Below are 14,153 nucleotides of genomic sequence, written 5' to 3'. Positions count from 1 at the left end.
CACTATAAGGCGGGCGGGGCCGGCAGAGGGCGGAGACTGGAGCCAGAGTCTGGGGTCCGCGGCAGTACCTGGGGGCTGAGGCTGCGCGCGCCCAGGTGAGTGTCACCCGGGTGGCGTCCAAGAGCACCCAGCAGGCCTGGGGGCCCGAACTGGGTGGGCAGGCGAGGGTTCAGCGGCGTGGGGAGAGGAGGGGGTGACGGGCTGGAGCAGGTGGCAGAGACCCTTGGCCCAGTTGGCTGAAGCTCAGGACCCTGTTGGGCGGGGACCACAGCTCTGCAGGCACGGGGTAGGGATGACCTGCAGGCGGGGAGTCTGAGGTCAAACTCTCTGCTCTGAGTCAGCTTAAGCTGAGTGACCTTGAGCGCAGCATGGACCCCTGTGTGCCTCGGTTTCCCCGATTGTCGATCTGACTGAGTTTATTGGGATTCTACAGTTACCGCCGGCATCGCTGTATGGGGCTGCTCGTGCAGTTCTGTCCAGGGTAGGGGCACCAGGGACCTCCCCTGCTTTGCAGAAGAGGAAACAGCCCAGAGAGGTGAAGGCACTTGTCCAAAGTCACACAGCAGGTAATGGCAGGATTGAAACCCTACGCCCATGCTTTGAATCACTACAGGGGCCCCACTTTGCCAGAGGCTCTCTAGTGTGCACCTACTGTGTGCAGAGTCTTGTGCACTGTCTGTGCTCCTCATGACATTCTGAGGTAGGGTATTACCATTACCTCACTTTTTGGATGAGGAAACTGAGGCCCCAAGAAGGAACGAGACTTGCTGGAGTCACAGAGCCCAGACAGACAGAACCCAGGGCGTGGGAAGGAGCTTGGTGGGCTGGCCCCCTTCACTCTGTCCTGTCCCCCAAGGTGACCCTATTTGCAGCAGGCATGTCAGAAGATGAGGCGGCTCAGGACCACCCACCCAGCTTGTGGGAGCAGGACCAGCAGGTGAGGGGCTGCACCTCCTACGGAGCAGCACATGGGGAAGGGAGGGGGACAGTCCCTCCCTGAACAGCTGGGTACCCCTCCCACCTCTATCTTTGCTTTGAGCACCTCACTCTTAGGGCATGTTGGACCATGGAGGCTGGCATCTCTGCACCTCCTACCCATTTCCCAGAGGGACACAGTGAGGCCTGGGAGGGGAGCATTTCTTCAAGCACACCCAGCTGGCTTACCTGGCCTCTGCCCAACCTTCCCCCTCCCACCTCAGGGTCTCCGCCTCCATCTCCCTGTTTCTGTGTCCACCATCGTGGCACTCTCATCAGCAACAATAATAGCAGCACTCACAGCATCCACCCTACATCAGTCACTGTTCCTAGCACTTCACCTACATTGGCTCCTAGAATTCCCATCACAGCCCCAGAAACCCATTTTACAGATGAGACACGAAGGCACCAAGCAAAGCAGTTCAGTCACTTGCCCAAGCTCACACAGCTCAGAGGTGGCCTGACCAGAGCTGAATGAAAGCAGTTCACTCACTGCCCAAGCTCACACAGCTCAGAGGTGGCCTGACCAGAGCTGAATGCAGACAGTTTTGCCCCAGAGGCATGTACCCTTAAAGCCACCAGACTCAGAACTTGCCACGCTGTGTGTGTGCTACTGACAACAGGAGCCTGGGAGCACCTTCATGTGGGCTCCTCTACTGTCCACAGCCAGGCGCTCCACATGCTTTCCCCAGGCCTCTGGCCCACCCCTATGTGGCCCCTAGGGAGGAAGTGGGCTAAAGTGAGGCTGAGCCTTCCCCCTCCCTGGGGGCCCCTCTGACTGCACCCCTTCCCACAGAACGTGGTCCACCGAGTGGTGGCCCTGCCCCTGGTCAAGGCCACGTGCACTGCTGTCTCTGATGCTTACAGCGCGGCCAAGGATCGGCACCCGCTCCTGGGCTCTGCCTGCCGCCTGGCTGAGCACTGCGTGTGCAGCCTCACCACCAGCGCCCTGGACCACGCCCAGCCACTGCTCAGCCACCTGCAGCCTCAGCGTGAGTTCCCCTGGCCAGACAGTCCTGTGGTTGCCTCATGGTTTCACCCTCTCATGCTCCATCCGCATGGCATGGCCCGAAGTGTGGACTCCCTGACCTGCGTGTCCCTCCTCAGTCTACCTGTCCTGTGCCTTTAGTCTGACTGCCTCCCCCCCACTCCCACCACCTGTGTCATCCTTGCTCAGTCCTTGTGTCGGTGCCATCTCCCAGTCCCTCTTTGCCTGCCTCTCCCCTCTACCTGTTGGCATGTTATGTCTTACATCCTGGTCATCATCTGCCCGTAGCAGCTTATTTGTGGCCCCTCCTCCTGTCGCATTCCATCTGTCGTGAAGTTCTCCCTTGTTGGCCTGTTAGGCCTTGGGCCCCCTTTACCTGTCCAACCTCCCTTCCCTGTCTGCCCCCTTGTCCTGAGGGCTGCCCCCACCTATCCGGAGCCCCATATCTTCCTAGACCTGTGACCAGCTCGGGAGTCCAACCTGACAACCTGATGGGGGTGGGGACAGAGACTCTTGACCCCAGAAGGGGGCCACCTGAGGTTCCCAGCCCAGGGCCTCCCCACCTCCTTCTTAGCTGGCTTGAGTGACCTTGAGCCTGCTCCCTGGGGCATCTGAGCTGAGCGTGGGTGTGGAGTCACCTTGGTGCTGGCAGGAGTCTGTGGCAGGGCAGAGGTGGGGAAAGCAGAGCAGGCAGGGCCCAGCCTGGGGGCCCACCACGCCCTCAGGATCTCCAGCCCCTCAGGGAATCAGCCAGGTCACCCCTTTCACGAAGACCTCCCTTCATCTCTCCCTATCTGTCTCTCTCCCTCTCTCCCTTCTTTTTTCTCTGCTTCTCCCTGTAGTATTCCCTCCTTCTGTGTCCCTCTCCTTCATCATCTCCCAGATTCTCACTCCCTGCCTCTCCCTCTCTCTCCAGTGGCTACAGTGAACGATCTTGCCTGCAGGGGCCTCGACAAGCTGGAGGAGAAGCTACCCTTTCTCCAGCAACCTTCAGAGATGGTATGGCTCAGATCATGGGGATCTGCAGGGGGTGGAAGTGGGAGGGAGGAGGGCTGCCTCCCCCAGACCCAGCCAGAACACCTCTGCCAGCTGGACTCTGGGGCCAAATCAGGCTTTGGTCAACGCAAAAAACACCACACAGATGAGAATACTCAGCACCCAGCCTGGCTGATGTGGGTCCGTTGACTGGGCATCATTCAGTGCACCGAAAGGTTGCTGGTTCGATTCCTGGTCAGGGCACATGCCTGGGTTGTGGGCTCCATCCCCTGTGTGGGGTGTGCAGGACAGCTGATCGATGTTCCACTCTCACATTGATGTTTCTCTCTCTCTCCCTCTCCTTTCCTCTCTCTCTCTAAAAAAATCAGTAAAAATGTGTTTTAAAAAAATAATCGGCACCCATATTTATCTAGCACTTACTATGTGCCAGCAGGTGCTGGTAACCCCTTCAGCCACCCTGTGAGGGAGAGATTTTATTTTCCTCCAATTTGTAGACAGGGTAATTGAGACCTAGAGCTGGGAAAGGGCCAGGGGTCCTTGACCCCCAGCCCCAGGAGCCAGGGAAGGGAGCTGAAAACTGACAGCACCTGGATCGGGGTCCGTCCCACCAGGTGGTGACCTCAGCCAAGGATGCAGTGGCCAGCAGTATGACAGGCATGGCGGGCTTGGCACGGCAGGGCCGGCGCTGGAGCGTGGAGCTGAAGCGTTCCATGAGCCACGCGGTGGACGTCGTGCTGGGCAAGTCGGAGGAGCTGGTGGACCACTTCCTGCCCATGACTGAGGAGGAACTCGGTGAGGCTGGTGTCCTCTTCACCTGCCCCCGAATCCTCCTGCCCAGTCCCCATCCCCAGAGGTTACAGATTAGAGAGGTGCCCTGGCCTGTTTTGCTCAGTGGGTAGAACATCAGCCTGGGGATTGAAGGGTCATGGGTTCGATTCCAGTCAAAGGTACGTACCTTGGTTGCTGGCTCAGTCCCCAGCCCCATAGGGGCGCGTGTGGGAGGCAACCAATCGATGTCTCTCTCTCACATCCATGTTTCTCTCTGTGTCTCTCCCCCTCCCTTCCATTCTTTCTAAAAAAATCAATGGGAAAAATATCCTTGGGTGAGGATTAACAAAAAACCCAAACAGATTAGAGAGGTTCAGGACTCACTCGACCACAACAGATCAGCAGGAACATGGAGCTAGAGCCCGGCCCGCCCTCCCTCTCCACTTCCATGGCCCCCCAGCCCTCATCCTATTAGAAACCAGACAGGCCAGACCCCAAGGGCATAAGTGGCTTAAAGACTTGAGAGAACTGTAGCCCTCCTAATTGTATTATCTGACATGTACAATGCCTTTTAAATGTTTTAATTCATTGCATGCACTTAACAATCAGATTTTGCCCTACAAATCCCAATTTCTGGCTTGCCTTGAAAAATTAGACACTTGGGTTGAATAGCATCTGCCCCCTTAAAGCCCACCTTTCTATGTTCTAATATTGTCTGCTGGCCCTGGAGTCGATCTGACTTATCAACCCCTGCTCTGGCACTAGAAGAACATACTGACATACTTTGTCCTCAGCGGAAAGGCTGTAAGGCATTTATGAAGCACTGACTGTGTTCCAGGCACTTGTGATATATTCTTTAAGAGGCAGTTTACTAGAGTGGTTAAGGACAGTCTAGTAGTGGTTCTCAACCTGTGGGTCGCGACCCTTTCACAGGGGTCGCCTAAGACCATCGGAAAACACATATATAATTACATATTCTTTTTGTGATTAATCGCTATGCTTTAATTATGTTCAATTTGTAACAATGAAATTGGGGGTCACCACAACATGAGGAACTGTATTAAAGGGCGGCATTAGGAAGGTTGAGAACCACTGGCGGTGAGAGTGCCTGGGTTTGAATCCTGGTTCTGCTTCTGGCACTGTGGGACTTCACCTCTCTTTGCCTCAGTTTTCCCCATCTGTGAAATGGGGCTAATAATAGTGCCTACATCATAGGGTTTAGGGAATATTGAGAGTTGAATTTGGTAAAAGGAAACTACAAATTTGGGAGCCCATGAGCTTGTCCACCCAGAAGGAGGGTGAACAGACATGGAGGGGGTGTCCACACTGACCCCCTCTCCCCCATCCTGCCCTCCAGCGGCACTGGCGGCTGAGGCTGAGGGCCCGGAAGTGGGCTCAGTGGAACAGCAGAGGAGACATCAGGGCTACTTTGTGCGCCTGGGCTCCCTGTCAACACGACTCCGCCACCTGGCATATGAGCACTCTCTGGGGAAACTGAGGCAGAAGAAACATCATGCCCAGGACACACTGGCCCAGCTGCAGGAGACACTGGAGCTGGTGAGAGCCCCCTGCCTGCCCCCACCCTGGAATGCTGGCCAGTAAGCATGGATTGAACGCCAGCCGAGTACCTGGTCCCGTGCTAGACTGAAGGGGGAGGCAGAACTGGTCTCAGCTGCCTCTAGCTGTGCATGTTCAGGGCTGGGGAAGAGGGGGCCTAGGGCTGGAGGAGCTTACGGGGTGTTGAGTGAGACTCAGCCTGGGGAGTAAAGAAGGGGTTTTGAGGAGAAGTAGGAGCTGGAATTTATAGGCAGTTAAGGTAGGTCTGGAGAGGGAGAAGGTACTTCTTCCCTCGCTCTCCTGCCACCAATTCCAATCCTCTGCACCCTTTAGGTTCCAGTGCACACCCAGCTTCTTGTCTCACTGTCCATCCCTCCCTGCTCCAAAGGAGCAAGGCAGCCCCTGCTTACTGGGCTGTGCAGATGCCACAGCCTGCCTGTCCCACATCCCTCTCATCTCCATTGCCAGCAGCTCCGTGTTCCCAAACCCTCCCTCATCCGACATATCAGCCATACTGTCAGCTCTGCCCTCAAAGCCTATCCTGAATCTGCCCACATTTCCTCCCTCTGCTTCCTCCATCCACCTGCCTCCAGCTCTCATGCTTGCACACCGTCACCCAGTTCTCCTCCTGGACCCCTCTGTCCTCCCACAGCAGCCAACAGAGGGCACCTGTGAGCACCTGAGCACAATGTCCTGAAGGTTCATCCATTTTGTAGCATGTATCAGAACCTCCTTCTTTTTTAGGGCTCAATAATATTCCACCGTATGGATGGGCCACAATTTATTTCTATTCATCTTTTCATACATGCCCTGTCCTGGGTACTGAAGACACAGTGCTCCTTCAGGACACTCACAGGCCAGTCAGGGGATCAGGGTCAAAATGGGGAACACGGCAGGTGCTCTGGGACCCAGAGGAGGGATCACCCAGCCAGAAGGGGAGGAGGGAGGGCTTCCTGGAGGGGATGATGTCCACATTGAGACTTGAACTGGGATGAACCAGCGGGGGAGATGAGGTGGAGGGAAAAGTGTACGTGGCTGAGGGACCAGCATGAGCACATGCCTGGCGGTGAGTCTGAGCTTCAGGAGAACCACAGGTCACAGGGTCAGCCAGAGGCAGAGGATTCAATGAACAGGCTCCAGGCTGGGTCAGCGGGTGCAGAAGGCTGCACACAGCAAGTGTTCCCGAAATGTTTATTGACGCCGGATCCAAGCTAGGATCCGTCCCGGCTCCCCCGACACCCCAAGTCCTCCACCTCTGATGAACACTTTTCCGGTTCCCACAGATTGACCTTGTGCAGTGTGGGATGACCCCCACCACCCCAGCCCGCCCTGGGAAAGTGCACGAGCTGTGGGGGGACTGGAGTCTGAGCACCCTGGAGAACGGCCGCCGCCGTAGTCAGGTAGGATGGTAGGATGGGAGTGGTTCTGGATCCACCTGGGGTTGCCAGGGGCCATGACTGAGCTATGAATAACCAACTGCTGAGGTAGCTGGTTGGAGTGCCCATGGGAAAACTGGGGTAAGTTGACAGTCCTATTGGGTGCCCATAGGAGAAACCAAGGCAGGGCTTGGTCTATTGTGTGCAGGGAGGAAACTGAGGCAGGGCTGTCTCGTTGTGTCCATGGGTGAAAAAAAGGCAGGGAGATAGTCCCATTGTGTCCATGGGGAGATTGAGACAGAGTGGCAATACCATTGTGTCCATGGGAAAACGGAGGTAGAGCTCAGTTCCAGTGTGTACCTATGAGGAGACTGAGGCAGGGTGACAGTCTCGGTGTGTCCATGAGTAAACTGAGGCAGGACAGCCGTCTCAGCATGTGTCCATCTGGAACACTGAGGCCCCCCTTGCCTCCCCTCCCCACAGGTGGAGCTGGAAACACTGGTATTGTCCCGAAGTCTGATGCGGGAGCTACAGAGCTCAGTGGACGCACTGGAAACCAGCGTGCGGGGCCTGCCCCGGGATGCCCAGGAGAAGGTGGCCGAGGTGCGGCGCAGCGTGGACACCCTGCAGGCAGCCTTCGCTGATGCGCGTTGCTTCAGGGATGTGTCAGCCTCGGCGTTGGCCGAGGGCCGGGGCAGAGTGGCTCGGGCCCATGCCTGCGTGGATGAGCTGCTAGAGTTGGTGGTGCAGACCATGCCGCTGCCCTGGCTCGTGGGGCCCTTTTCGCCCATCCTCATAGAGCGGTCGGAGCCCCCACCTGGCCTGGAGAACCTGGTGGACGAGATCGTGGGGGGTCCTGACCCCCGCTGGGCGCATCTGGACTGGCCGGCCCAGCAGAGAGCCTGGCAGGCCCAGCACCGGAATGGGCTAGGTCTCCCAGAGGACATTCCAGAGGAGCCTGAGCCCCCCAGTCGCCCCAAACACACCTTGATGCCAGAGCTGGACTTCTGATCCCCTGGGGCCTCACTGCCAGTGGCAGCAGGAGGCTGCCCTACACTTCCATAGCCTGCTGCCCTCTAGGGGCCACACAGAAGCACAACAGCCAATGCCTTTACCCTGGCCCAGGCACGGAGTTGGGGGTTCCCGTGGAATTCTGACTCTGGACCAGCTACTCTGACATCAGACCCTTCCCAATCTTCCCCTTGGACATATGAGGACAGGAACCTAACTCAGGTCTGACTAGTCTCCAGCTGGATTCATCTGTCTGCAGTCACCTGTTCCTCACCCCAAGAAGCTGATCAAGGCTCCTCAGAGAAACACATTTTGCCCAGTGGCTTCTATTTGGGGCTTTGAAAAACAAGCATCCACCTGCTCCCCCAGCTTGTACATCCTGGACTGAGGGGTCCCCAAAGATGCCGGGCTGCACCAACTGGGCCAGCCGGACCCACTTGCTTTGCTGTTTGGGGTATGCTCTCCAAAATAAAGGTGCTTTGTGTTGTTCAAAGGCCCATGGCCTCTGTTCTGGCTGGAGTGAGTCTCAGTTACAGGGTGCCTGGGGGGCCTCAGAGGTGTGACTGTATGACACATGCCAGGGTTCGAGATTTGAAAGGAGTGATGCCCACTGCCCCCCCAACCCCTCCCTCCCGCTTTGCCATCCTGTCTGTACTTCCACCTTCAGTGTCCAGCCCACTGCTTAAGCATTGCGCTCAGATGTAGCTTCCTGGAGTGAAAGTTCACACTAGGTATTGTCTCGGAACTGCAGGGAGCAGGATCTTGAGGAGAAAGAAGTCAGAGGGGTCAGTCCTCCTATGCCCACCTCCCTGCACCCACCGTTGCTGATCTTGCCATCGTTTCTCCACTGATCAGGACTGGGGAGACAGAGACAGGGCAAGGGCCATGGGTCAGTCTCATGGGGGCCTTCCCATCTTCTGATCACATTCTTGGCTGCCCCTCAGACTCCCCAGTGGCCAGGCAGGGTGTTGGGAAACCATAGCATGATTCGGTGAGGTCAGGATGGCCCCTGGCTTCCCTGGGACCCAGCCCAGGGGCAGCTCTGGGAGCCCTGACCACTTCCCACTGGTCAGATTCACTTCCCTGCCCCTGCTCGGAACCGCCTGGCTCCCTGTCGCCCTGGGGCTGAGTCCCAGCCTTGCCTGCAGGTGGTTAGGCAACTTATTTTTCCTCTCTAAACATGTTTCTCCTCTGAAAATGGGTTAAGTCATGCCCAATCCTAGTAAACACCTCACCCACAGAAGCTATTATTCACTCATTCATTCAACAAATACAGGGTATCCCCCAAAATGTATACACACTTTGAATAATTACTAATTCCAATGGGTTAAATCTGAAAAGAAACATCAATTGAGCTATCAGCTGTTAAGAGTGTGTAAACATTTTTTTGGAACAACCTGTATTTATAAAGCACGTGCTGTGTGCTAGGCAGTTCTCCACCTTGGGGACACGGCAGTGACAAAATGGATAAAATTCCTACCCCTCTATGACCTGACAATACAGTATGAAACAGGCAATGTACAAGAAAAATAAGTACATTACTATTTTTAGTGTTAGTAGAATAAGAAAAATAAAAGGGGAGGACAAGGGGTAGTATGTGGGCATTTGAGGAAAGATGTATATTTTTAAATAAAAGAGGAGTTCCAGAAAGGCCTCTCTGAGGAGGTGACATATGAGCAAAGACTGGAAAACATTCCAGGTAGAAGGCACAGCCTGTGCCAAGGCCCCGGGGCAGGACCTTGCCTGGCCTGTTGGAGAAACAGCAAGGAGGCCTGTGTGGCTGGAGCAGAGTGGGGTGGAAAAGGGAGTACATGAAGGCAGGGAGAGAGGACAGGGGCAAGTCGTCCAGGGCCTATGGGCCACAGGGAGAACTTGGGCCAAGGGAGGTGGGAGCCCTGGAGAGCTGTGGCCAGAGCAGGGGACAAAACCTGACTTGGTATTGATTTCAGAGAGGAAGGGAGGAGAGAGAGCGATAGAAACATCGGTAAGAGAGAATCATTGATTGGCTGTCTCCTGCATGCCCCACACTGGGGATCGAGCGCACAAACCAGGCATGTGTCATGACTGAGAATCGAACAGTGACCTCCTGGTTCATAGGTGGATGCTCAACCAGAACCACACCGGCCGGGCCATTTTTATTACTTTTGCTGGGGGGAGGGACACACCCAGGATCCAGCTCCCCAATCCTGCAATGTCACCTTTAGGAAGTGTTGGCTAAGGAGAGAGGCTGGGGAATCCCCCTTTTGTTCCTTGACTGTTTGACTCCAAGGAGACAACCTGAGGGTCATCAGGCCCAACAGCAGGACCCTCCCTTCTCCCAGCTCTGAGCCCAGAGCCACCAGCTGGATCTTTCCCAACCCCCACCAGCATGACTGTGATCCCTGTTTCAGGGGCAGACCAGGAAGGGCATGGCAGTCACTCCTCTGCTCATCTGGGCACCCATCCACAGACAGCCCGCTCTACACACAGGCTCAGGGTCTGGGTCTAAATCCTGTCTCTGCCACTTCCTGGCTCTGTGGCCTTAGGTACAAAATACCTCCTCCAGGAAGCCACCTTGGATTGACCCGAGCCTACCAGGCTTACTTCTCATGGGCCCCAGGCCCAGCACCTTTCCCCTGCTCTCAGTACTGGGCCACCTCTGCCCACAGCACCCGCCCCCACCAAGCTGAGTGAGTCACAAGCCATCCTATGTTCCAGGCTCTGTTGGAGCTGTTTTGATCTGTTTTGTCCCCTTTCTCAAGAGAAGTCCCTTCCAGAGAGGGCCATGTCCCATCCCTGCCGAGGACAGACGCTGCTCCTCTCTGCCTGGACCATGCTAAGCTAATGTCTGCTGAGCACCTGCTGGGTACCAGGCACAGGGATAAACAGGTTACATGTGTGACCTCATTTCACACTCACAATCACCCTATGAGTTGGCCTATTTAATCAAACATTTATTAAGTGCCAACTGTGTGCCAGGTACTGTTCTATTGCAGGGAACACGGGGAGGGAGGGAGCTATGTGGATGTTTGGGGGAAAGTGCTATAGGCAGAAGACATAGCTCATGCAAAGGCCCTGAGGCAGGACCATGCCCAAAGATTTGGAGAAATCGCAAGGAGGCCCCCGTGGCTGGACTGATCAAAGAGGCAAGAGCCAGGGGAAATGAAGGGCACAACACTGTGGGCCAGCGAGGAGTCTGAAGGGGAAACTGCAGCCAAGGCATTCCAGAACTGAGATTTGAACCATGTCCACCTCATGGATGGAAAGAATAGACCAAAAGGGCATATAGGCTGTGTCTCAGGAACATAGGATGGCCTGGGAATCACTCAGCTTGGTGGGGCGGGTGCTGTGGGCAGAGGTGGCCCAGTACTGAGAGCAGGGGAAAGGTGCTGGGCCCGGGGCCCATGCAAGCTGGGCAGGGCAGGCAGGCACGTGACCCTCCAGGGCCCTCCCCCAGCAGGCTGGCTGCCTGCCTCTGCAGGCCAGGCCTGCGCCTGCCCCAGACCCTATAAGGCCTGGGAGCTGAAAGCAGAGCCAGCTGCCAGCTGCGCCGCCAGTCACTCCAAAAGACCCTCTCGCAGTCCAGGTGAGCAATGCCAGGGTGAGGCAAGGTCTCCAGGTGGGTGTCAGGGAAAGTCTGGGGGCTATGGGTGTGGGGCAGGAGGCATGGGAACCCCATTTATGAACCATCTCTGCCCCCTCCCAGCTGCTTAGAGTATTAACATGTCTGCTCAAGAGGAAGGAGGCCGGAAGCCCCACAAACCCAAGGGCAAGGTGAGGAGAGGTATGGGAGGGGGAGATCCCTGCTAAGGCCTAGAGACCCCCAGAACCTTGCAAAGGTGACCGCCACAGCCCTCAGATCTGGGAGTTTTCTGGGTGGGGTGGGAGGGCTCTGAGAGCCAAGGTGCTAACTCTTCCCTCCTGTCCCAAGCTGGGGTGGGGGCAGACTTCAGCTCCTTTCCTACTTTGTGACCCTCGGCTAGCCACAGCACCTCTCTCAGCCTCAGTTTCCCCATTTGTGAAATGGGGGCTGTGGAAGAAGGCCTTGGAGACTCAAAGGAGGACCTTTTCCTCCTTCCATGGGAGGCCGGCTGCATCTGCCCATTGTCCAGACTAGGAAACTGAGGCTTGAAACTCAAGGTCACCCAAAAACAAGAGCCTGAGAGGTGTGGAAGCCCAGGGTTGTCTGATGCTTTCCCCCATCCCCATCCCATCTCGGCCCAGCCTGCTCATGCTGTCCCCTCCTCACATAGACCCTGAGCAACTTCTTGGGGTTCCTGCCTGGCTTCAGTTCTGCCCGGAACCTGGTGGCCAACGCTCACAGCTCAGCAGGAGAGGCCCAGCCAGTAGCTGATTCCACAGGTACTCCTACCACCGAGGCCGCCCATCCCCAGGCCCAGGGTGAGTACACAGCTCGATAGGGTGGGGGATCTGGGGAGACTCCAGGAATAGGAAATCCCCTAGCAGGGACTTCTGGCCACTTGGGGACATTTCATATGTGCCTGCATCATCTAAATAGACACTGCATGACTGGCAACACTCATTTAGCACCAGATGAGGAAACTGAGGCATAAATATGGCAAGTGAGTGGCCCAAGGTGCATAATCAGAAAATGTGGGGGTGTGAACACAGCCTATCTCCCTTCAGTACCACCCACACTTTCCACCCCCACTCCACCTCCCCTCACCCATTTCTGATGCCTGTGGACCAGGGCCTGGGTGTTCTGTAGGCAGACCTTGCTGGGGATGGCAATCCTGGTTCCCCAAGAGGGACAGTGGCTTCCCTGGGATGGCAGAGCCTGGGGGTCTCCCCACCCTCGTTACTCAGCCAGAGTACTCGGGACACATCGGGGGGCTGGTGCAGGGGTGGGGGAAGGGGAGAAGACCCAGGTTTGGGTGTTTGCCCGGGCTAGGCCTCATTCTGGGCCGAGCCCTTGGCAGCTGACTTCTGCTCCACATACCCAGGCCTGACAGGCAACTGCCAGCTGTAGCAGAGGTGGGGCGGGGCCCCGACTCCTCTCCCTGCAATCTCCCTGGGTGGGCGTCCAGCACCCAGGACCCAGGTGGAGAAAACACCAGGCAGCTCCTCAGTTCCAGGGGACGGAGGTCCTGGGGGGTTGAAAGGAGCCAAGCCCATGGCCACAGATGTCACCTCCTACTGTCCCTGGCGGAGTGGCTGGGACATTCCTGACCTTTCGGGCTGTGCCCGCCAATTGCGCAATGGGCACCAGAGCAGCTGATGCCAGCCTGCTTCCCTCGCATTCCCTGGGGTGCCTGACCAGCTTCTGTCCCCATAGCAGCTACCGACCCGAAGCAGATGGCCAGGGAGGTGGAAAAGCTGCCGTCGCCTTCGGACAAGGTGAGTGGCTGTCAGAGTCTGGTCTGATGGCCTCTGCCTCCCTCGGGAATGTTTTGGTTCCTGCCCAAGGAGAGAGCAGACATCCCTCTAAGCCTCCACTGCCACATCTGTGAAATGGGTGCAGTACTGCCTCACTGCCCACATGGACAGGCTCCAAACTACAGACCGCCCCTCACTCTCTGTCTAGCATGATGGGAACCAAACAGCGGCAACTCACCGTGTGTCAGGCTCTGGACACTGTGCTTTATACGTGCTGCTTAATAGTTAATCCTCCCAACCACCCTGTGAGGAAGGGAGTAAGTAGTACCCCGCACGACAGCTGAGGCACAGAGAAGCTGAGCCGCCTGCCAAAAGTCATATAGCAGGTCACGGTAGTTTGGGACTTGAACCCAGGGGCAGTCAGAGGCTGAACGACACCAACGCTGCATCCACCCTTGGTCCTGAATACATGAGGCCTGCCCATGTTATCCTGTCCCCAAGGCTGGGCCAAGTGGAGGGACTGATGTAAGCCAGCTGAGGCCGCAGAGGGTGCAGAGCCCTGATAGGAACTCTTCCGCCCAGCACATGCCCCCACTCTGGTCTTCCTAGTCTCCCTCTGCCCGCAGCCCAAGCAGATCTTAGCATCTCAAAAGGGGAAGAACCTCAACAGGTCCTTCTGGCTGAAATTAAAACAGACCCCTCACCTCTTCTCCATTTATGCAATTCTTTTCTACTCCTCTCCACTCATGTTAACTGAACACCTACTATCTGCAAAGTGCAGATAATCCTTAATCCATAATCCGTGAAGGTGGTGCTATTTTAATCACTTTTCAGAAACTGGCTCAGAGCGGGGAATGTGGCTTTTACAAGAAAGCTGAGATTTGAACCTGGGTCTCTGCGGGCGCAGATCCCAAGGTGCCCACTTGATTTAATTCTGGGCGGGAAGCAGGTAATGAGAATAAACTTCTCAATGTCAGTACTGTGGCTATTTGGGGCAGGATCATTCTTGGTTGTGGGTCTGTCCTGGGCACTATGGGGTGTTGCACAGCATGCCAGGCCCACAGGCAATCAATGTAAGTAGCGCCCTGTGCCCCCAGTCACAACAATCACAGATGTCCCCAAACTTGCCCAATGTCTCCGGGGAGATGGGTGGGCGGGGGGTGGGG

At 56.3% G+C, this 14,153-nt stretch overlaps 2 protein-coding genes across 8 annotated transcripts in view; both read left to right on the top strand.

Moving 5' to 3' along the window:
* Positions 1–41: 41 nt before the first annotated feature.
* PLIN5 (perilipin 5) lies at positions 42–8,168 on the top strand. 3 transcript variants are annotated; one of them, XM_070415860.1, is made up of 9 exons: positions 42–95; positions 434–566; positions 857–937; positions 1,772–1,967; positions 2,880–2,962; positions 3,571–3,751; positions 5,085–5,284; positions 6,568–6,684; positions 7,144–8,168. In XM_070415860.1, exons 3-9 carry the CDS (start codon positions 878–880, stop codon positions 7,669–7,671), a joined length of 1,365 nt encoding a protein of 454 aa, XP_070271961.1. In that variant the 5' UTR covers positions 42–95; positions 434–566; positions 857–877; the 3' UTR covers positions 7,672–8,168. The 3 variants fall into 3 exon arrangements, with proteins under 3 accessions (XP_070271961.1, XP_070271963.1, XP_070271962.1); XM_070415862.1 differs by having other exon boundaries at positions 48–95; positions 876–937; XM_070415861.1 differs by having other exon boundaries at positions 48–95; positions 873–937.
* Positions 8,169–11,160: 2,992 nt separating this feature from the next.
* The window catches only part of PLIN4 (perilipin 4), a 13,981-nt gene continuing 10,988 nt past the window's right edge, over positions 11,161–14,153 (top strand). For 3 of the 5 annotated variants that reach the window (XM_070415851.1, XM_070415848.1, XM_070415852.1), the window contains exons 1-4: positions 11,161–11,236; positions 11,357–11,424; positions 11,904–12,051; positions 12,947–13,008. In XM_070415851.1, coding sequence (XP_070271952.1) covers positions 11,374–11,424; positions 11,904–12,051; positions 12,947–13,008 — 261 coding nt within the window. In that variant the 5' untranslated portion in view covers positions 11,161–11,236; positions 11,357–11,373. Of the gene's footprint in view, positions 11,270–11,356; positions 11,425–11,903; positions 12,052–12,946; positions 13,009–14,153 lie in introns of all 5 variants that reach the window. The other 2 variants (XM_070415850.1, XM_070415849.1) reach the window with 2 other exon arrangements.

Source organism: Myotis yumanensis, unplaced genomic scaffold (genome assembly GCF_028538775.1).
Source record: "Myotis yumanensis isolate MYYU_CA2020_CCGP unplaced genomic scaffold, mMyoYum1.0.hap1 SCAF_5, whole genome shotgun sequence".
Classification (NCBI taxonomy): domain Eukaryota; kingdom Metazoa; phylum Chordata; class Mammalia; order Chiroptera; family Vespertilionidae; genus Myotis; species Myotis yumanensis.
This window is presented reverse-complemented; position numbering and strand designations above follow the sequence as displayed.

What these genes read in the sequence shown, in the direction of transcription:
- PLIN5 (XM_070415860.1), top strand. Translation starts at nt 878, where the DNA reads ATGTCAGAAGATGAGGCGGCTCAGGACCACCCACCCAGCTTGTGGGAG. An exon ending in CAGCCACCTGCAGCCTCAGC is followed by an intron (nt 1,968 to 2,879) that starts GTGAGTTCCCCT and finishes CTCTCTCTCCAG; the next exon opens with TGGCTACAGTGAACGATCTT. An exon ending in CATGACTGAGGAGGAACTCG is followed by an intron (nt 3,752 to 5,084) that starts GTGAGGCTGGTG and finishes CCTGCCCTCCAG; the next exon opens with CGGCACTGGCGGCTGAGGCT.